Source organism: Onthophagus taurus, chromosome 1 (genome assembly GCF_036711975.1).
Source record: "Onthophagus taurus isolate NC chromosome 1, IU_Otau_3.0, whole genome shotgun sequence".
NCBI classification, from domain to species: domain Eukaryota; kingdom Metazoa; phylum Arthropoda; class Insecta; order Coleoptera; family Scarabaeidae; genus Onthophagus; species Onthophagus taurus.
Window position 1 is genome coordinate 28,217,188 of NC_091966.1, and position 22,519 is coordinate 28,239,706.

At 32.9% G+C, this 22,519-nt stretch overlaps 1 protein-coding gene across 1 annotated transcript; it reads left to right on the top strand.

The window, feature by feature from the left end:
• The first annotated feature begins 21 nt into the window (after positions 1 to 21).
• LOC111413286 (Chromosome associated protein G) lies at positions 22 to 22,444 on the top strand. Its single transcript, XM_023044201.2, has 14 exons — positions 22 to 6,273; positions 6,336 to 6,677; positions 6,911 to 7,033; positions 7,104 to 7,456; positions 7,517 to 7,711; positions 13,059 to 13,170; positions 13,224 to 13,442; positions 13,501 to 13,914; positions 13,968 to 14,228; positions 14,286 to 14,403; positions 21,054 to 21,262; positions 21,341 to 21,850; positions 21,927 to 22,055; positions 22,115 to 22,444. The coding sequence occupies exons 1-14, from the start codon at positions 6,181 to 6,183 to the stop codon at positions 22,202 to 22,204; spliced, it is 3,168 nt and encodes a 1,055-aa protein (XP_022899969.2). The 5' UTR covers positions 22 to 6,180; the 3' UTR covers positions 22,205 to 22,444.
• Positions 22,445 to 22,519: the final 75 nt, after the last annotated feature.

Consider the following 22,519-nt stretch of genomic DNA (forward strand, 5'->3'; position numbering starts at 1 on the left):
CAACTTACAACAACAATAGTCTTTATACTAATTTAGTCTAGTGACATCAGGCCTGCATATGTGACTCCGCACTGACCAGAGAATGTACTAGCAACCTGAGAGAACTCGCTAGGGGCAATGATGTTACCCTATGGTGGGTTCCAGGTCATGGCAACATTGAGGGCAATGAGAAGGCGGACAAGCTGGCCAGAAAGGCAGCGAACACGCCTTTCACCCAACCTGGTTGTGGACTACAAAAAAGCTAACAGTTGGGAGGTCTCAAAGGTAGTCTTGCGCTGGAAAGAACTTCCAGGTCACAGACAAGTGAAGAGTATGATAACTCCGTCGCAAAACAAAACCAAAGAGGTTTTATGCCTCAGCAAAGAGGATCTAATGACGCTCTCAGGTTACCTGACCGGCCATGCGTCCCTAAAATACCACCTCTTCCACATTGGACAAGCTGAGGATCAAACTTGTCGACTTTGCAACGACGAGTCAGAAACAGCTGAACATATACTGTGCAATTGCGTCGCCAGAGGCCGTCTAAGACACAAAATTTTCGGTAAAACTTTCTTGACACCTACCGACATAAAGATTCAAGACCTCAGGGCTATACTAAGGTTCATCAAGGATCTACATTTGCCCTAAACTTTTGGAGGGCTAAAGTTACAATAGATCTTATAGGTCGCGGTAACGAGAGGGGCCGCTCCCGTCAGCAATAATAGTCCAGTGACTTCATTAATAATAATAATAATATTTGTTGATCACAATGTACTACACTTCAGAATAAACAACTAAAAATGGTTTCCAATAAACAACTGATCAATCTTATGGTGAGGTTCAATACATATTGTTCTTCCACCTTACCATAAAGTATATAAAGAGAAAAAAAACAGTATAGCGTGTTAAATATAAAAAAAAAGAATCGCGACAACGGTATAAACCTATAAACAAAACAAGAGTTTTAACTACTAAGTTTTAACATATAATACTTAGGTGAATACTACCAAAGGCCACAACAAGTCGCTATCGATACCATGTCAGTACTCGAAAGGGTTCCCCAGAAATTAAGAACAAATTTAGGTAGAACAAAAAGATTACAAAAACATTCAAACGCAACAGCAAGATCTGTGACTATTAAGAGGTTTACAGGTATTGCGAACACTGCTGCCCAAACAGAAAATCAGCATAGCGCCTCCTGGCGGTGGCGGCAGACCCACACTCTGTCAATGCGCAACCAGAAGGGAGCTCATTAATTACTTTGCAAATCTGGTATGAGAAGCATTTTTTAAAACTCATAGTGTGGAATATTGGTGGAGATAGCCTTCCCTTAAACCTCACATTAACCGAGTGCACGTCACCCCGAAAAGACAACTTTTTTACAAGATACGCTGGTTTATATAGAGTGAGTAATTTATGGTAAAAACCTACAGCATGCAACATTCTTCTCCCCTGCATGTTCAACCACTTTAAAACCGGCAGCTTACAGCTGACATGATCTCTGCGTTTCAACCCAAAAATTAGTCTGATACAGGTGTTTTGTACCTTTTGAATTTTCCTCTTCAATGCATAGGACACAAAAGGGTGCATACAATGCATCGCCATAATTAAACATTGATAGTACTAAACTTTCGCATAGGCGCACTCTTGCACTATGATTAACAAAGGCTCTGTTAGTATAAATAATTCTAAGGCTACTGTAAGCTCTTTGAACGCATTTATTGACGTGTTCATTAAAAGTAAGGCCCTCATCGATTAAAATGCCTAAGTTTTTTACTATTTTTTTAATTAACAATCTTTTTTTTTGCTTATAACTTATAACACTAACTGAACTCTCATTTCGCACAATGCTCTGATATTTTACACACCTCTATACCAGATCAAATGGATTTGTTCTCTTTAATCTATGGTACAGTTGGTGATGTTTTAATTAATTAGAAATATACTGATGACTGTTAATAATAAAAGTTCAGAGATTTTCATAACATGTGTATAAATCAGTTTAATAAAATTAGAATGTTCCCAGTGGAGAAATGTGTTTATTAAGATAATTGTATTAAAATAGACAATATGTATACGTATGTAGCTAGTTATATATTATATAGGATATTTTAAAACAACGATTAAACATTTATATGGGATAGGAGCTGGAGTGGCTGAATGAACATAGGTGCCCGCAAATCATCCGTTAATGAGATAAAAGCGAATTGTAACAAGATGGATCAATATTTAGCCATTACGCCAAGTTGACTTTAAGTAACTTGCATTGTTTCAACATAAAGAGTCAAACAACTTTCACTAGATGAAAATGCCGAAACAAGAATTTAGGCTCAAGTGCACATATTGTTTGAACTCTCCGTAAGTATTTGGCCTTAACATATTCAACATGTGTAAGGCTTCACTACTCAGGATAACCGCCCAAGATCGACATTCTGTCAATGGTTTTTACGGGAAGCTGCTGAACGCTCAGACTTCTTAATTTATATTCTGTTCATTGATAAAGCTGATTTCACCAGAAATGGAACACATATTCAACTTCCATAATAATCATGTAAGTCGTTGAAACCATATATTGGCTGTTAGGACTGATTGTTTTTCCACAATCATTAAACGGTCGTACATACCTTGATTTCCTGCCAAACACTCTTCCTGTATTTTGGAAGAGTTATCGTTAAATCGGAAACTAAATCTTTGGTTTATGCAAGATGAAGCTCCGTCGTACTTTACGCTTGCTGTTAGGGAGCATCTAAACAACATATTTTCTTGGAGATGGATAGGGCGAGGGGTTCGCACCATTATAAAATTTGAATCCTGTAGACTTTTGTTTATGAAGCTATTTAAAAAGTTAGGTTTACCTGACACCTATGAACAATTTGGAAGATTTGCCCCAACGTATGGAACACGGTTGTCAGATATTGAAAGATATTGAAAGCTGGCTTGGAATACCATCTTCTGTAATTAAATTTTCTTTTTCTTTAAATTTTCAATTTAGATGACGTTATAAATTATTAATGACTCTCAGGAAGTGTATGCTGTCGTAATGCATACATAAAAATTTTATCTGATTTCAAGTATTTAAGATTTCCCAACATTTCTTGTAATAGAGAAGCCGTTTTAAAAAATGTTGTGCTATTCCTCTTTGCTATTTAGTGCTGCCTTTTCATAACTATTCTGCAGCCTCCTATAGCTTGTAAACTGTTCTATTCAGTTTCAAACTCAATTCCTAACGATTTTTTCATATTACCAGCGATTTCTAGATGTAAGAAAACTACTCGCGACTTTCTAAAAGAAGTCAGAGCACTCTTAATATGGAGAAAATCAATGGATATACAAATTATTCACAATGGACCAAGTAAACATAATCTATAATAAAATGAAACATAGTTTTAACTATTTTCTAGGTGCAATAACAGGATTTTAAGTAAGTTTCCAGATTGTGTTTTCGTTTTCTTGACATAGAAAACTAGGTTCTTCCTTTGCTGGCCTATCTACTGAAAGCTTTTAATAACCTGTGATAGTTTACGTAGGCTGCAGATTTATTACGATGGATCGAAATTGAACTTTCAACAGTATTCAAAAATGGATTCCATGACTTTGTTTTAATACATTTTGGTATATACAAATTTTTGCTTATTTACATCTAATGTTCCAAGAGTATTACTTTCTCGGGCGCTTACATGTTAAGGAATTGTGCTCGGTATGAGGATTGTTCTCTATTTTAAAAATAAGTTTTCCAGAGAAACCTTTAAACTGCCTGACTCACTGACATCATTTATTTTTTAATCATAATGATTGAAAATTGCAAAGTAACTAATAGATTGTAACTGTTTATCGATAGATTCATCCGCATTCTCGAACTCAGTCTCAACTCATAAATATCAGGATCCTTCAAACAACTCATTCATATATACTACGTCGGAGCTATTGCTGACTAAATATGAATCAAATTTCTATGATTTATGTTACGCCTACAAAGAGCAGTGAAGGAACTTGAAACATATTCAAATAATTAATTCTTATTTCTACGTTATTTTTATGCTCTGTGTTTTTAGTCATAAAGCAAGATGTTGATTATGAAAATACTGCAAGTGGTACAATGGAAGAAAGTTGTAAAGAAAGTGTGGTATTGCACGTGGCAGTCTCGCTTAGCGCTAGAACCCAATTCCATGTTACCTGTTACCCGTTCACAACTGTTAACTGTTTCTCCACGTTGTCCAGTCTACACATACATATACACTACAAGGTTATTTAACTAACTCTGACAATTTGATACATGCAGAACAAGGAAATGTGATATCATCAACTTCAAACACAATACATTTTCAGAGCAAGTTATCAAAAAATATCTAAACACCCTGATGATACTTGATACAGTTACTATAATGGCTTTCGAGTTCTCCAACTCACTTGAATACTCAAAGACATCATTATCACATTGACATTACATTACTGTAAGATCCTTATACTCCCGATCAATCTGTCTCCATTAATCGCGCATCGTCTCGTGCGCGTCTTCTCCATCGTCGGATTCCCATTGCTCAAAGGATCTTTTATCTCGCCGTTATCTTGGCACTGTTTACGGAGAGCCGCCAAGTAGTCGACTCTGGTCGTTGGTGGTATACATTCTCCGCTCGTTCGTTCAGAATGCATTCCAGATGGTTCAGCCATCTAATTCGAGCACTTTTAATCTCAGCAAAAAGTATTGGCTTTTCATATAATTGCTATATGCGGCGAAGTTCCTTCTTTTCCACGAATTGAGGAGTTGCTCTCCCTGTCTCATTCCCGTACATTACCACTGGACTCACAATGCGGTATATTTGGGCTTTGGTTCTCCGCGACAGCAATCATGATTTTAGCAAGTGCTGAGTGCTCAAATATGCTCTATTTCCAACGTTTAGTCTCTTCTTGATATGTATGTGGTTTTCGTCCTTTCTGGTGATACGTGAACGACATTTACTTGATTTGTCAGGAAACATAAAAAAATGTCATCACATCGTATTCAAATTTCAAATAGGCATTTGCCTAAACTTTAAAACAATATTGTAGCGATTGAAGTTTGTTTGCGGTAATGTTGCTTTAACCATTGGATGCAGATTTAAAAGTCATGTTCAACGGTGTAGCAAAGTTTTTTTTTCCATTTTGATGTTTATGCCATTTTAGCGTGACAGCAACGATGAATATATGATCTCATAAACATATATGTTGTCTTCCCCATGTCAATTGCAAGCTTAGTTCTTCTTGATTCCTCCTCAAATTGCACAAAGTTCTCCACTAAGCTCCCTTCTGTCCTTGCTAGCAGATCAACATCATCACCATAATCTCAACAATGCCCTGATCTATTCAGTAGTGTTCCCCCAGGGTTAAATATTGATGAATTGATGAAATACCTTGTTTAATATATCCATAGGCATCTGGGGATCGTCTTCTTCAGAAGCCAAAATATATGTGTGTACTATACACATGTTCGAATATAGCTCTCATTGAACACACATTAGTCCACATTTGGGATTCTGTTTATAATATTGTATTTGAATTGTTTGAATGTTTCTGATTGAATGTTTCTACAGTTTTTTGCACACAAACCCCGTTTCCATAGTCGAAGCATCCAAGATATAAATTTCAACATAAATAAATGTTAAAGAGCAAAGACCTTGTTAACGTATATTTAAATTAGTATAGGCAACCCAAATGGTTTTGTAGCAACAATACAAAACAACAGATTTACATATCAACTTTTAAATTTAACAAATGTCGTTCGCTGTTCTTTAACTATTCACAACTTAATTTATGTATTAAATTATTTTGTACCCTAAAAAATAAATAAATTAGTCCAAATAGTTGTATAAGCAGCTATCTGCTGGCGCCATCTATGGAATCTTTGAAAAGCTACAATAGATATTAGTGCGCAGGCGCAATTGTAAAATACGTTGAGAATCAATTTAAAAAGTATAAATTGTTGCTATTTTAAAGCGATAGTATAGTATTGTTAAGTTTTATATGAATATTTATATAATCGAATTACGGAATATGGTTTAATTATACGCTAAAACAAAGGTGTTGTCAAAGTGTTTGAAATGTCAACATAACCTCTATAGCGTGGTTTTGAAGGAATTTAAACGGTCAAAACGGCGTCATGAGTAGTTTTTGAATTTATTTATATCGAGATTTACGTTATACATTATTTTATATAAACTATTGACTATGAAGGAGATTCTCGATTTATTTCAAAAGGCTCAGAAGAATATTTCTACACATCAAAAACTCTTAGGGTCTTTAAGAAATATCTATAAAAATGTGAGTATTATTAACCTTCCCTTATATTTTATACTTATAGAGCCAATTTTGTGTTTTCTTAGGGTAATACTGAAGAACTGCAGGATAGCCTTTTTATTTGTTTAGACATATTATTTTGTGGTGACCACAAAAATAACAAAGAAAGAACAATTCGAGTTATAACATTTATAGCTCAGTTTTTATTGGATTTATTAACAGAACATAATGATGATGAAAATGAACATCCTCTTGTTAGAGCTGTTATCAATAGAACCTTACAACACACGACCCTTATTAATCCAAGTTGTAGATATCATTCTACAAAACTTTTAGAAACAGTTTTTAGAAGAGCTCAACCTGACTTTGCTATGACTGTTGAGCTTTGTGAAGACATTCAAGAACATTTAATTGATAGGTTTATTTCAGTGAGTGGTTATTTTATTATAGTAAAACCTCAATATAATGGACTTTGGATATAGCAGACAAAATATTGTTATTATCACTTACTATTAATATTTATCAGTGAACTAAATAATATAATTTTTCTTATAACGGACTTTTAGCTATAACAGACATTCCCTTCACTGTATCAATCTGTTATATTAAGGTTTTACTATATTTTTAATAGTTTTTATAATTAACACACTTTTTTTTTAAGGATAATTTTATTTCAATTCGTCTTTTGAGTGCTTTTCCATTATCAAAATTACAGGATATTGAAAATCCTAATTGTTTGATTGTGAATACATTTATGCGAATGTGTTGTGATCCTAGTCCATTGGTAATTATTCTTAAAACGATCAGCTTATGATCTAAGAAAATGTGTTAATTTAACATAATTTATTTTAAAGATAAGAAGAACAGCTATTAAACATATAGCATTAACTCATATATCACATGAAGTTCCACTTAAATTAATGCGTGATGTGGATGTTAATGTACGTTTAGAAGCATATAAAAGAGTTAGTTTGATAAACCCTAAATTATTAAAAATCGTTCAACGACAACAAGCAATAATAAATGCTATAGAAGAAGATCAACTATCTATAAAAAAAGAGTTTCAAACGACATTGTTAAAAAAATGGGTTTCAATTTACGATTACAACCTTCTGGAATTTTTTAATAGTTTATGGCTGGATGCTCATGTGAACGATATTGAAGAAACGCGAGTAATTTATGATGAGTTAATGAAAATATTTTTTAAGTATGATTGCTTATTTTTTTTGTGTATGTATGAATAAAATATGATTAACTAATTTTTTAGGTGTTTTCAACGGACGGAAATTTTAAAATATTTACCTATAGGCGATGATGGTTTAGTACCAATAAATCAGCTTACTCCGGAAGTATCTGCTTATTGGTGTTATTTTGTTCAAAATTTGCAAAAAGAGGAAAATCCTGGAGTGGAAATTGATGCTGTTTTACCACAATTGACACCGTTTTGTTTATATATTAACCAGTGAGTATTTAATGATTTATAGGATTCATGAAAAGTAGTGTGAGAAACAAATTCTCTGATTAAAAAAACTAAATTTAACCTTTTAGAATTGCTTGGTTGGTTATTACTTAAAAATGTGTGTGTTTGACAAGTGGTTACTTATTTAAATATGTCATACAAAATACATCATAAATTAAAGTATGTATTAATTAAAAAAATACAAAAAATGACAAGCAATAAACTAATCAATAATTATAGACACTAACATATACTACACCTATGTTAGTTATTGATATAAGAATATATCAATTCATATTCAATAGTTCATATACATATTTGAGTTGTATGCAGGCGTTTCTGTAAGTCGTGACATAATTTTAATTACAAATTTTGAGTCAAAATGATGATGATTTGTCTTTGAAAGATAAAATTTGGCAAACAGTGCGATGTTATCATGAGAAATCGTTTAAGATCACTTTTGAAAATATGCAAAAACAGGATCAATGTTATACACGTGTTCACAAAGGTTATTCCCTTAAAACTTTTTTTATTATGTTATAAACCATTAAATTTTCCAACTGATTCTAAAAGCCTATATCATTTTGAAATTATTTTTACTCTTACAAATTTTTGATTAGACGTATCGTTTTCGAGTTATTCACAAAAAGATTAAGTTCGTTTAAAAGAAATCTGTCAAATTATTACTCAACGTTGCATGAAATCAGGATTTTCTTCAGTACAGGGTCAGCCAAACTCGACGCCCCACCTCTTTTATGGGAAACAGGTAAAATTTTCGAAAAAAAAATGTATACCATTTTAAATAGTATCTTCTGGTATCTTCTCAGCTTTAAGAAACATCAGATGTTACAAATTTCGGACGGCGACACATACAAATTTATTTTTTTCTGTTTAGAAATAGGATGCTCATATAATTCTTAGTAATATTGAATAAAAAAGTTTTTTTATATCTCTAATAGTTTTTAATATATAGCGGGATACGTAAATACCAGGAAAAGGTTAACATACTTTCAATTTACGGTGAAGCTCGCCGTAATTCAAGGGCAGCTGTCCGACTTTATCGCGAAAAGTATCCAGACCGAGCTGTTCTGGACCACAAGTTATTTACCCGATTGGAACAAAATTTAAGAAAAAATACAGACGCGTATGTTTCCTACAGGAAAACGCTTCCTGTAGGAAACATGTTCCTATTAAAAAAACCATATACAATAATGGCGTCGAAGCTGAAGTTTGTCATTTTTTTGAACATAATCCTAGAGCTTCTGTTAATATGGCAAGTCAACAATTAAATATTTCCTATTCCTCCATACGTCGAATACTTAAGAAGAACGGATAGAGCAGCTTTTAAATGAAGATAACCGTAATAAACGCATAGATTTTTTAGCGGATATGGCCATATTGGAAGACTACAATAGAAGGATATATAAGAACATTTTATGGACTAATGAGAGGCGACTTGTAAGTAATGGGCTTCCAAATAGGCAGAATAAAAAATACTTGGCCACTGAAAATCCTAATGTGATTAATGAAGTCGAAAATCAAGGCCACTTTGGAATTAATGTATGGTGCGGCCAATAATCGATCGATATTTAGTGGGTCTATATTTTTTCGATTACAATTTTAATGGACCAATCTTTCTCCATTTCTTAGAAAATGAAGTGCCCGATTTATTACAAGATATACCTCTCATGCAGGAAAATGTATGGTTTCAAATGGATGGAGCGCCCTATCACAATTCTGCAATTGTTACGCAATATATGAACCGCGTATATCCTGAGAGATGAATAGGAAGATCTGGTCCAGTGTGTTGGCCAGCTAAGTCACCCGACTTAAGCTGCATGGACTTCTTTTTATGGGGCACAATCAAGAATATTGTGTACAGTACTCCCACAAACAACGTTGAACATCTTAAACAAAAAATTCGTGATGCTTGTAATACGATAAGTCGTGATACTCTTAGAAAAGTTACTCATAATGAAGTGAGAAGCCGGTTTCAGCACTGTTTGGTGGCGAATGGCGGTCAGCTTGAGCACACTTTGTAGATGCAACATATTATGTTTCTGTTGTTTTGACTTATTAAAATCAATATTTATTGTTTTATGTTTTAAAAATTTTATGATTGTCTCAACAAATTGTTCTATACTTTTATTTCGTTGTTATTTTGTTACTATTCAGTTTATTAAAATGTTTTGTAAACCAACTTCCTGATCTGTTATATTATTATTTTATATTAGTAAATTTTTAGTCCATAGCTACCTATAATAGATCAGGATAATACTCGTCAATATTAATTTACATATCCCGCTATACAGGTGATTCAAAAAAATCGCTGACAGACTTCTAGGGCAGGTAATACATCAAAAATTAAGATCGTGATCAATTATCTATCAATTGGTCTCTTACAAAACAGGCATTTGCGACCCCATGTATCTTAAGACTATTCATCTTAATTTTTCATGTATTATCTACTCTAGAAGACTGTCAGCGGTTTTTTGAATCATCCTGTATATTAAAAACTATTAGAGATATAAAAAAACTTTCTTATTCAACATTGCTAAGAATTATATAGGCATCCTATTCCTAAACCGAAAAAATGTGTTCGTTGAAAAAATAAATTAGTATAAGTCGCGAAGCCTAGGGCCGTCGTCCAAAATTTGTAACGCCTGACGTTTCTTAAAGTTGAGAAGATACTATTTAAAATGGTATACATTTTTTTTTCGAAAATTTTACCTGTTTCCCATAAAAAAAGTGGAGCATCGAGTTTGGCTGACCCGGCACAATTATTCTTCAGCATTTCTCAAATGAATGGTTATCTGTAAAAAGTACTCTTTTCTAAAAACGCAGCATCAATAGTACGTTTTTCCATCATAGTATGGCAACACTGTATTTTCAATGGATGATCAGCAATTTTAAATTCTTGTACTCTCGACAAGTGGATGCATACAATTGCTATTCATATAGGACATGCCAAGACATATCTTTGGATATTCTGCAGTACTAGGAACAAAATCCAAAATGTTTTCTTCTAGTTGGGGTGTACGAACTGACCTCAGGTTGCCGTTATTTTTTGTCTTAAATTTCCTGTCTCACGTAATAGTATATTAAAAAACAAGTTTCGTAAGACACGTTTGAAATGCACGAATTCAAGTTGAAAAACGAGTGGCGAAGCCACGAGTTTTTTAATGAATGAGTGCTTTAAGTCTTATGAAACGTGTTTTTTATGCTATTTTTTGTAATTCGCGTTTTTATCCTTTTTTTTCTCAAAAATAAAATAAATTTTGACAATGTAGGGAAATAGGTATGTAGCAATTGGTAACAACGTAACACTTGAAAATAGAAATTTGAATGACAAATAGAAACTGTCAAAACACAAAACGTATTCACCTGATAAAAATGTTTCATGTACACCTCCCAAAATACGAGAAATTGCTCAGAGTTCGATGTCCTCATCATTGTGGACCTTGTATTCGATGTTAAGAACGTGTTTAAACATCCATAGACAAACATTGTCACATTGACAACTAGAAAAATTGATGACCCAATGTCACCAACTTGAACTGATTCCATAAAATGTTACTAAAATCTCATTACAGCATCGGATGCTGTCAAGAGTGTCATTACAGCACCCGTTTGAGTACTGTAATAGCTTTCATTACCGTCGCGAATTACAAAATAGTATATTACAGTACAAGTGAGGAAATTATGATTTTTTATTAACGCTTATGTCGGATTTCCTTTATGTTGGACAGACATACAAGTTAGTCACAATTTCGAAGGTAGGATTGAACAAATGTCTTTCGATATTTAGAAATGGTTTTTCAACAGGTTGTGTTTACTTACAATTTGTTTTCATACGCACCTACAATTAATGAAAACATTCCAAAATCGAGGTTGTATATTTTTGCAAATATCTCGAAAACGATGCGTCTAATCAAAAATGTCTAAGAGTGAAAATAATTTTAAAATGAAATAGGCTTTTAGAATCAGTTGGAAAATTTAAGGGTTTATGACATAACAAAAAAGTTTTAAAGAAATAACCTTTGTGAACATATGTGGTTCGATATTTCCAACAGTGATTTTAAACGATTGCTTATGATAACATTGCACTGTTTGCCAAATTTAGTCTTTTTCAAATTTAGACAAACCATATTGAAAATATTTCAGAAAATGTTTGAAAATTGCTTAACTTTGAAGGCCCATATCTTAGCTATTTATGCGTTTAGATCAAACATTTTTACACGAATCGCCATCATTTTGACTCTAGTATTTGTGATTCAAATTATGCCACGACTTACAGAAACACCCTCAATCAAATACAGTGATACAATAAAGTGTACATACACCCCAGAAAATGATAATATCTCAGTTCCTGAAATGTAATTCAATAAAATTTTTAAACGAAGGATATTAGAACTCTATATTATTTTAATATTTTACACAAAAAATGTATAACTTATTATTTATAATAAAAAACACAAAACTTATTCATATGTATAACTCAAAAAAGTCTACATACAGCTGTAACTGACATGTAGAGATAAACGGACAATTTTAAAAACGAACAATTCATTCGACAACTACTGCTGTTGATATAGCCAAATCATTCGCGGCATCAAGATCTATAATCCTAAATCACGAAACAGTTTGAGTTGTGCTATAAAATGAGGGTTACAGTAGGAGAGTTCCCAGAAAAAAACCATTCATATAGGAAACAAATGCGAAAAAAAGGGGATTTTGCTAAATTACATGAGCAAAAGGATACTAACTTTTGGCATACTGTTGTATTTTCGGATGAGTGTAAATTCAATATTTTCGTTTATGATTGCACAACAAAAGTATGGAGAAAGAGAAACGAAGAGAATAAAAGAACTTGAAAGCCACCGCGAAGCATGGCTTTGGAAACGTGATGGTATCGGGTTGTATGTTGGAGTTACTCATGAGATGTATATCAGAAGTTTTTAGTTGGTGTTGTCACATTCTACATAGTTCTGCATATAAATTTATTACATTTTTCGTATTAGGCTTTAGTTTTGCGATCCTTTCCAAAATGACATCTACTTGATGTAATCTTTGGACATTTTGTCTCTTGGTATCTCTTCTTCAAGCACAGCCTTTGGAGATATTAATTGTAAACGCGTTTTTTTGTCCCATGGGAGTGTTAAAATTGTTTGTCGATATTGTAAATGTTGTTTATATAACTCAAAACAAGGAATTTCAGGAAATCTCTTCTATACACAAAAAATTTGTATAGAAGAGAACTCTTTTCACTGTTAAACACTGTTTGGCACATTACTTTTCATACAATCACTGTTTCTACATGTATATTTTTTAAGCTTTTGTTTTTTTACAGCGTAATTAATTCAAAAAATAATTCACATTCAGAAGAATGGCAAAATTTACAATTTCAAGAAATTTTGTTTAATCTTTTTCAAATGGTCGCCATATCAGATTTAGCTGATGAAGTAGGTTGACTTGTATAAAATTATTAAAAATTAAATAAAAATTTTTTTTAAAGGTTGGTCGCCAACATCTTCAAACTTTATTAAGAGAAACTTTAATGGTACCAAAATTGAGTAAGAATGTAATGGAAAAAATTTTTGAATTATACAATACGTTTATTACTAATGATGAAAAACAATGCGACGATGTTTGCGCTATTTTATCTGATGTAAGGGAAGCTACAAGTTCAAAAGATGATGTACCAATAGAACTAATAGAGGGCCAAAAAGCGAATGTATAAGCAATTCTGATATTTCCATTCAAAATCTCAAAAACATAATTTAATTTTTCAGATAAAATTTCTCAAATCAAGAATGATTGGACTAGAAATTACAATACAAAAAGCAGTTGAAGAAAAAAAATTCCAAGAAGCACAAAAAGTTACTGACGAAATGAATGAATTATCTAAACAAATTTTAGAATTAGAAGCGGTTGTTAGTCAGTTTGAACATGTTAATAAAGAACGAGATGTTAGGTCCGATTCTGAAACGATGTGTCAGTGCTTGGATATTTTATCGGTTTTCTTAGGGACTACAAGAATTCGCACACTAACCTCTTCGTTAAGAATTTGTCTAAGCGAATTTGTCATTCCCGGAATGGACATTGACGACGTCGCTTTGCACGCAAAAATTTTTTTGGTTCTTGGACAATTTTGTGTTCTCGATAAAGATCTTGCTGTAAATAAATTACTTTACATGTGCACACCGGTAAGGAATACAATATATAAAATTTGAATCATATTTAATTAAAATTGTTACAGCTTGTTGCCACCAAATTCGGTAAATCTGATAAATCTTCAATAATCAGTTCGTTAAAAGCGATTTCGGATATTATTCGCGTTCATGGATCGGATATTTTGGGAAATGATGAGGAGGAAACACAGAGTGTAAGTAGTGCGGGATCAAAATCCGGACGCCGTAAATTGTATCAAGAAACTGCAAATGAAGATGTTGTTGCCCAATGTATGAATATATCAAAGGGCGCAATTATTGATATTATTTTAGATTTAATGGACGAAGAGGTGAAATTTGCTTAATTACTTTCTAATGCCAATTATTAATATATGTTTGTTTTTAAGGATGAAGATATATCTCATACAGCAGCACTTGCATTAATGCCATTAGTAATAAATGGATTACTTGTTAATTCATCTTTGCTGACAAGATTGTTTTTGAAATGGTTAAATCCTAACATAGGTAAGTAAAAACAAAAATTTTAAACTAATTTTCTAAAATAGTACAGCTTAGTTTATAAAATTTAGTATAAAAACATAAAAATCGTTTTAAAGCATTAAAAGTTGGAAGAGACACAACACAAGTCTTAATTAAAGCATTAGCATTGCATCTTGTAGAACAGTGGCAGTCTCGCTTCAAATGTTGCAAATGTACTCTTAATATTAATTTATATTATTTACAAATTGTTGTTGAAGCAACAATATCTGTTATTAATTTCATTGCTGATCTAAGTTGAGATTTGCAAATTGTTGATGCTTGCTCAGTAATGTCTTGTTGAAATTGATCAAGCTTTGAGACTATTTTCTGTACACACACGAAATTCTACAGGTTTCTACAGTTTTGGTTATATTCTTAAATGTTTTAAAAGAAGTGGAAATATTGACAAGTATTGGTATGAATCATAGGAGTAAATAATAAAAAGTAATCGCAGCGATCTGAGTGGGACATGAGAAGACGTGTAAGCTAGAGGTGTAAGAGAAGAGGATTGCAAATGTTTTGAATAACTTTATATAAAAGCATAACATTAATAGCATGATGTCAAACTATATTTTCTACATAAAAAACTAAGAAATCGCTTTTGAACACGTTTTCATCTTTGCACATTCAAATTATATTGAGGACTCTATACTGTAGTGCACAAATTTAGATAGTGCACATAAGCGACAAATAGAGGATCTTCAAGAGATTAATACAGTGTGGGATAAGTAAATAATTCGAATTACTGAGGCGAGACAATTTTTCTATTGAAAAGCGAAACATTTAATGTAAAACAACTAAAAAATTGTATTTATTTAAAGATAATTTATAACATGGAAGTATATCTTATTAATTTTTATGCAGGATGTCACAGCGAGACCGTTCATTAGACGTTTATAGTATTATTAGACGTTTTAAGTATTATCAATTGCGTTCTCTTCGTGTAAAATATTTTCAGATTTGTAGCACTTACGGTTATACCGGAAGTCGCCATCTACTTAATTTTTTTAAATGGAACACTGTATATTCTCTCTGTATAAGATGTAAAATAAGACGCCGAAGGCGACTATGTAATAAATATGGCGCGTGCCATTTAAAAAAATGAAGTTATGGTACTTCAAAATTTCGATTGAAGATTTTCTGTTTCATAGATATCCGTGATATTTAGCTATAGAATATTTTAAAATAACATCACAGCAAGTGTTCGAAGTTATTTCCCAGATTTTCTATCAATTGGGTTCCCCGAATCCACGATCCCAACTAGCGCAGCCTAAACCAGGGTGTTGGCGGATTGTTTGTGCAGCAGCATGTACCTGATTTTGCAATATTTGCTCAGTATTGACTTACGTGGCGTACACTATGCTTTTTAAGAGCACGGTGACAAGGCCATTGGACCATCTCGACCTATCCATCCTCCAGGAAACACATGATGTAGATGTCGCCGATTATATCGGATATCTAGGAAACTAAAAAACTTTTACTACCATTTTTTTCATCTATTAGTCATTATTTGTCATGAGGAATAAATCCTCAACTTTATGCGTATAAGTTGAGAATCACCCTGTATATAGGGTGTTCCATTTAAAAAAATAAAGTAGGTGGCGAAGTGCTTGAAATCTGAAAATATTTTTGCAATTGATTATACTTAAATCTGAATTCTCAAATTTTTAATTTGTCCACTTTATGCATTCGTATTTTTTAACTCTTGATCCTCATTTTCACTTTCGAGTTGTTCATCTGTACCATCTATGTATTCCACAGGTAACAAATCTTCATCATTTTCAAGACAGTTACGTATTTCCACGTTCGTATATCTGAAACATCTGTTAAATATATACGAATATTAACAAAAAAAAACAACGAACAATTTCAGACTTAACTGTATAGTAGTTTACCTTTCAGTTCTTCATTCAAGCAAAGCAGATTGCGCCGCATTGACTCAGCGGAATCAGATCTTCAGCGTCTGGGTTGGTATTTGCCACGTGAGCCATAATTTTATGCCAGCACTTCTCCAAGACTCCAGAGACTTATTCCCAAGGCATCTTGGTCCATAAGCTGCAAAAGTGCAGTACAATTTGGTGGAAGAAATAATGTTGTAAATTGTCCATCCTCCCTAGTTAGCTCTTTTATAGTTCTATGGCTTGAGGCGTTATCGACGATTAGCAGAGTTAAGATTTCTGAAATGACTTTGAACTTGACGAGTAAAAGAGCCATAAAACCAGTTTAAGAATATCACTGTAATCATAATCATCCATGCATTGGCAGATGATTTATTTTCAACGTTTTTAAAAGCCCTCAGATTTTTTGTCTTTCCTATCACCAATTGCATTAATTTTTGTGAACCATCAGCATTGCAACATGGTACCAAGCTAACGCGTTCTTTGCTTATGTTTCGACCTGGTATGTTTCACCGTTTTATTCAGGCAGCATTTTCCAGTACGGAGCAGATTTTGAATTGTGTTTTTGAGTAGGTCTGAGGTTTAATTTTTTTGTTTGAAATTCTCTGCTAGCTCTAAAATTATCATTTCCAGAGGTTTCTGTATAAAACTGTTTTGCTTTGGCAGATAAAATTTCGTAGGAAATGTATCTTGATCGTTGCGTACAAAACCATGTATACAAATGAGTTTCCATTTCCATTTAGGATATCCAGCTTTTTGTAAAGTTTTTCTGGCGCTAGGACCGCCATCTTCAGACGTGATGCGTTGCAGGCAAATCAAAGGCACATACTGCTTATATGCATCCTAGATATACTCTGCCGAATGTAGGAAGTTAGGGGAATCCCTCACTTTCGATTTGAGTTTACCTATATGTATTATATGTAGTTTGAATAAAGTAAACGTGTAAGAACGCAGATCCGGATTACTGAGCCTTATCAAATCCGGATTATAAAGTACACAATGCATTTGAAATACTTGTCCGGATTGTTGAAGAATCCGGTTTAATGAAGATCGGAATACGGAAAGTCGCAACGGCTAAAGATGAACAAAAAATGTTCGAACTTTTACAATGACTAAATGCTACTTGATGATTATAGACTGGGCGGATATTATACCTCGGCCGTTGCAGCTTGCAGCTAACCCATGACATCGGAATTAAGGACGCGATCCATCCATCTGGGCACGAAAATAACAAATCCGCCGCCAGGCTCAGAACATGAAATAGAGAGAAGAATCGGAATGGCAAAGGAGGCTTTGGGAAGACTGGTTAAAATCTGGAAAGATCACCATACCCGCAAAGAAAATAAAACAAGACTTTTGAAATCTTTAGTGTTTCGTGTTGCAACATATGGCTCAGAATCCTGTACCATAAATGCTGCATGCCGAAGGCATATTGAAGCTTTTGAAATGATATGTTACAAGAAGGTTGATGGCGAAAGATCAAGAAGCAGGTCACTAGTGAGATATACAGGGTGATTTATTAGCTCACCATTAAACTTTGACATATGATACCTAATCCAATTACCAAAAAAAATATTAAAGAACATATGTCCTATAAGTACGAAGGCTTTCACGGTCGGTGTTAATTGAATTAAAATTAGAACTAAAACTAGAAACTTTCGGGTTTTGCCGTGCGTCTTTTAAGAAAAGGTTTGACGTTTCGAGTACCATGTTGCAACCTTCTTCAGAAACTGGTTCAAACATATGTCCTATTTCAATTATTTACGAAATTTTAACACTTTAAAGTTTTAATTATTATATTATAATTAACTGCTACATTTTTTTTAAACACAAATATTACAAATATTGTTCAAAATAGCCTCCTTCTGCTAGAATACATGCTTCACAACGACGAATTAAAGAGTTCTTCAGCCGAATTAAAATGTCTGGTTGATTTCTTATTTCAGTAGTAGCCATTTGTATTCTGTTTAATAACTGTTCTCGTGTGTTAATTTCCACTTGATACACAATTTGTTTCATATGACTCCATAAGTAGAAATCCAATGGATTAAGGTCGAGGCATCTAGGTGGCCAAGCAAATGGACCATTATTACCAATCCACTTGTTTGGAAAATATTGGTTTAACCACTCGACAACTACTCTTCCGCGATGAGGTGGGGCACCATCATATCAAAAACTGTATTGTTCAAAAAAATCTAAATATTAAATATTCCACCCAAACGTTGATGCTGAAACGTTGTTAAAATTTCCTTGGTCTATATGTTCATTATGAGCTTTGTTCGTTCAGACTGCACGACATGGCACTCGTATGACGTCATAGTGCAATGAAGTGTAAGTAAGTGCAATGTCATGTCAATTTAGTGCAGGTCAGAAAAGTGTATAAACTGTGGTCGCAACGAACAGGTTTTTATAAAAAAAGTGTATAATATTTGAAATAGACGAACAGGAGATTGTCAGCGAAATACTCGTGGAAAATGAAATCATCGCAGAACGTTTTTTTAGTAGCGATTCATCAATTATTATTATATTATTATTATTATTTTATATTTTTTTAAATTTTTAGCGAAATACATTTTCTACACCAAACTACTAACCCTTATAAGTTCTTTCAAAAGTACTACTTAACGTATAAAGAAATCACATGCTAAATTTCACCAAAATCGATAAGCAGTACTACTTGCAAAAAAAAATTTGGGTGGTGAGGGTAGTTAACCCCAGCCACCCCTAAATGAGAAAAAACACATAATTAATATTTTTAAATGTACTATAAGTATATTTAATGCCGCCGAAATCGACAGGGTAGTTTTTAAATTATTCCAAAAAAGTAGGGGTAGTTTTCTACTGCCTCTACTGGGATTGAATATACTGTGTTCTCTAATACAACAAATATTAATTATTGTAAGGTTTTATTTCTTAATATTAAATATTAATATTAATTATTACAAAACACGCTTTCAAATATTCCGCCATTTTAGTTACACTGAATTACACTGCACTTATTGAACTTAATCGAAGCAGGTGCAACAAAATCTGCACTAACTTGCACCCGCTTCACGAAATTGCACTGCGCATGGCCCAACGAACAGTATGAGTGCAACTGCACTAAACTACACTATCCCCAACGAACACACAACATCTGCACTAAACTACTTAGTGCAAGTAGTGCAGTCCCAACGATCAAAGTTATGGTAATTATTTATACCATCTCGTGTAAAACATGATTCATCTGTCCAGAGAACATTTGAAATGAAGTTATTATTTTGGGCATGTTGCTGCAATAACCATTCACAAACTGCTAACTGTTGCTGATTATCTCCTGGCAGTAGAGCTTGAACATTATGTTTACGATACGGATGAAGGATTTTGCGGTTCAATACGCGCCATGCAAAATTTTGACTTACATGTATGTGTGCTATTCTTCGAGTGCTGATGGAAGGATTATCGACAACAGCATTAATTACAACTTACTTTTTCGTCCTCCACATTAACTATATGCGGTCGAATAGCTTTTGCTGGAGCAGGATTACCCGTTTCTCGAAGCCTTCAGAAAGAATCGTTAAAAACTGAATAATATGGCAAATGACGCTGTGGAAATCTTTCTTGATATTCTCGTACTGATTGTTGAGCATTTCCATTGCAAAAACCATACACAAAAATTATATCAGCATACTCTTCAGTGCTATAAACGTACATTTTTAGTTTTTTCTTGTATGTAGGTAATAATTAAACCTTACAGCAAATTGACATAATATAATGACAACTTTGTTTTTGTTGAATGTTTGGTTTTACTGACTATTAATAAATTTGCTGCAGAAAACTTTAAAGTGTTATAATTTCGTAATTTTTTTTTTGGTAATTGGATTAGTTATCATATGTCAAAGTTTGATGGTGTGCTAATAAATCACCCTGTATAAACCAAGTAAAAGATCTTGTACAGATGTCAGTTTCCCAAGTGATGAAGAGAGAAGCTGACACATTTAAATTTCTTTTAGCTTGAAACTATTTTAATAAAGCAAATTTTACGACTTGACATAATGTATGCTTATTTTCTTTACTTTATATAATTTATCTTGATCTAATATCTAGTACGTTTTTGTTTATTTTTGTTATTATGTTAATTAATGCTTGAGAAATTCCACTTTGAATTTAGTGCATAGTCGTTCCTTTTTCTTTCAAATCTACTGCTTTATCTACGCCAACAACACACGATTTCAAAGACGATAATACTCGAACTTTAAACTGTAGTTTATTGTTGACTTTAATTCTTTTATGTTTTGTTGTTTATGTGGGTAGAATCTCATCAAGACTGTTTCCTCTCCATGCCTTCCAACTATTGTGATATCTTTTCTTCCCACTCTACCATTCATATCTCCCATTATTATTACTTCCTAGTAACACTAGTTAGAGCTTTCCTCTATCCGTCATCTGGGGATGCGCTCTCTAGGAGTTACAGGTTTCCCTTGTGTTTGTAATCGAAAAAAAACTGCTTGTTGCACCAAGCGCAACCAAACCCCCTGGGGGTCACACTTTGGGAAACACTGTGGTAGTAGAACAAAGTTTACAACTAACGTAATTTTCATGGAATGTAGTTGTAGGATTTAAATCTTCTGCATTCAAATCCCTTGTTACTAAAAATTGCTAAATAGACGTGAACTAAATCATTCATGTTATGTTTATTGCAGCAAAAAATATTTTATCTAATAAATACTTTATTTTCATTCATCTTTTCATTTTTAGAAAAACATGATCCAAAGATGCATCAAATTCTTGGAAGTGGTTTAGTAAAATATGCGATGCACATAAAAAATAGCATGTTAGTTATTCAACGTGCAATCATACCTACATTAAATTTTATTGGAAATGCCCCGAACAATAGTCCATTTCAAGATATTGAATTGGAGTTTGCTGTTAATTCCTTGTGCAATATGCTAAAAGTTCAACGAACTGTAAGTAATTTTCCGATTCAATTTTGATTGAACACTTATGTCGCATATATTTATTACATCATTTTTTATATTAACTAGGACATTTCATCTGTACATAAAAATTTAATATTAGAAATAATACGTACCATAAAAAATCGACCAAACTCAAAAAGTGTATTCATATTGACGAAAACGTTATTCGTTTTATATGATCATAAATATCGGGAGGAAACTTTCGTTTCTGACTGCGTAACAGATTTGGAAATCGCAATGCAATATCAAAATAATGCTAAAGTTTTAAAACTTCTCATGAAATTTAAGAATTCGCTAATTAGTGGAGAAACGAACAAGACATCTACGACGATAAATACCATAACCAACACGACCCGATTTACTGAAGAATCAGGTCGCGATCGTACAATTACAGATAAAGAGAACGAAACTCCAATTAAAAATGGTGAAGTATCAATTAGGCTAAACTCTAGTGTTGGTAAAAGTATAAATTCGGGGAGCAAATCACCAATAAAACCTCCGTTGAAGAAAAAGGTTAAGAAAGTGAATAAGGATAATTTCCCCCAGTTAGCAATAATTGTGGAACGTTCAGAAGAGGTTAGTTTTTCACTTAATAGTAGTTATAAAATAAATAATTAAATTAATTAAATTTTTATATTAAAATTTGTTTTAGATTGCGAAATTAGTGGAAGAAACTAAATGTACAGATAATGCATCCACGTCGTCTGAAGAAGAAATATTTGGCAAAAGAAAACGTAATAGTACTAAAAGACGATCACGAAAGGAACTTAAAAAAGTTGAGGTAATTTCTTGTTGATATATTAAATATGTCCAACATTATTTTAATTCCATTAAAAATAGGAACCTCCAGAGATTACTTGTTCTCTGTCATTTTCCTCATCTTCCTCAAGTGGTCACACGATGTCAACAAGAAGCAAAAGCAGACATTGATTGTAAAATACTAATAAAACTTAATAAATTTGATAACAGTTTAGAAATAAAGAAGAGGAACCAGTAAAGGTAATGTTGCGCTGGATTATTTATATTTATATTAAAGCAATTGTATTCACTGTATTTTCTATTATATATTAAAGATATATTATATTATAAAAGTCTACCATGTAAATATCTATTAATTAATAGTGGTTTTATATATTCAAGAAATAAATAAATTTGTATTAGTGTAAAATAGTTTTATGGTGTGAAGATGTTTCAACACTTACAGAAACCCTATAGATGTTGTCTATATTTTGTGCATCACAATGT

What these genes read in the sequence shown, in the direction of transcription:
- LOC111413286 (XM_023044201.2), top strand. Translation starts at nt 6,181, where the DNA reads ATGAAGGAGATTCTCGATTTATTTCAAAAGGCTCAGAAGAATATTTCT. An exon ending in TTGTGGAACGTTCAGAAGAG is followed by an intron (nt 21,851 to 21,926) that starts GTTAGTTTTTCA and finishes AATTTGTTTTAG; the next exon opens with ATTGCGAAATTAGTGGAAGA. An exon ending in AGGAACTTAAAAAAGTTGAG is followed by an intron (nt 22,056 to 22,114) that starts GTAATTTCTTGT and finishes CATTAAAAATAG; the next exon opens with GAACCTCCAGAGATTACTTG.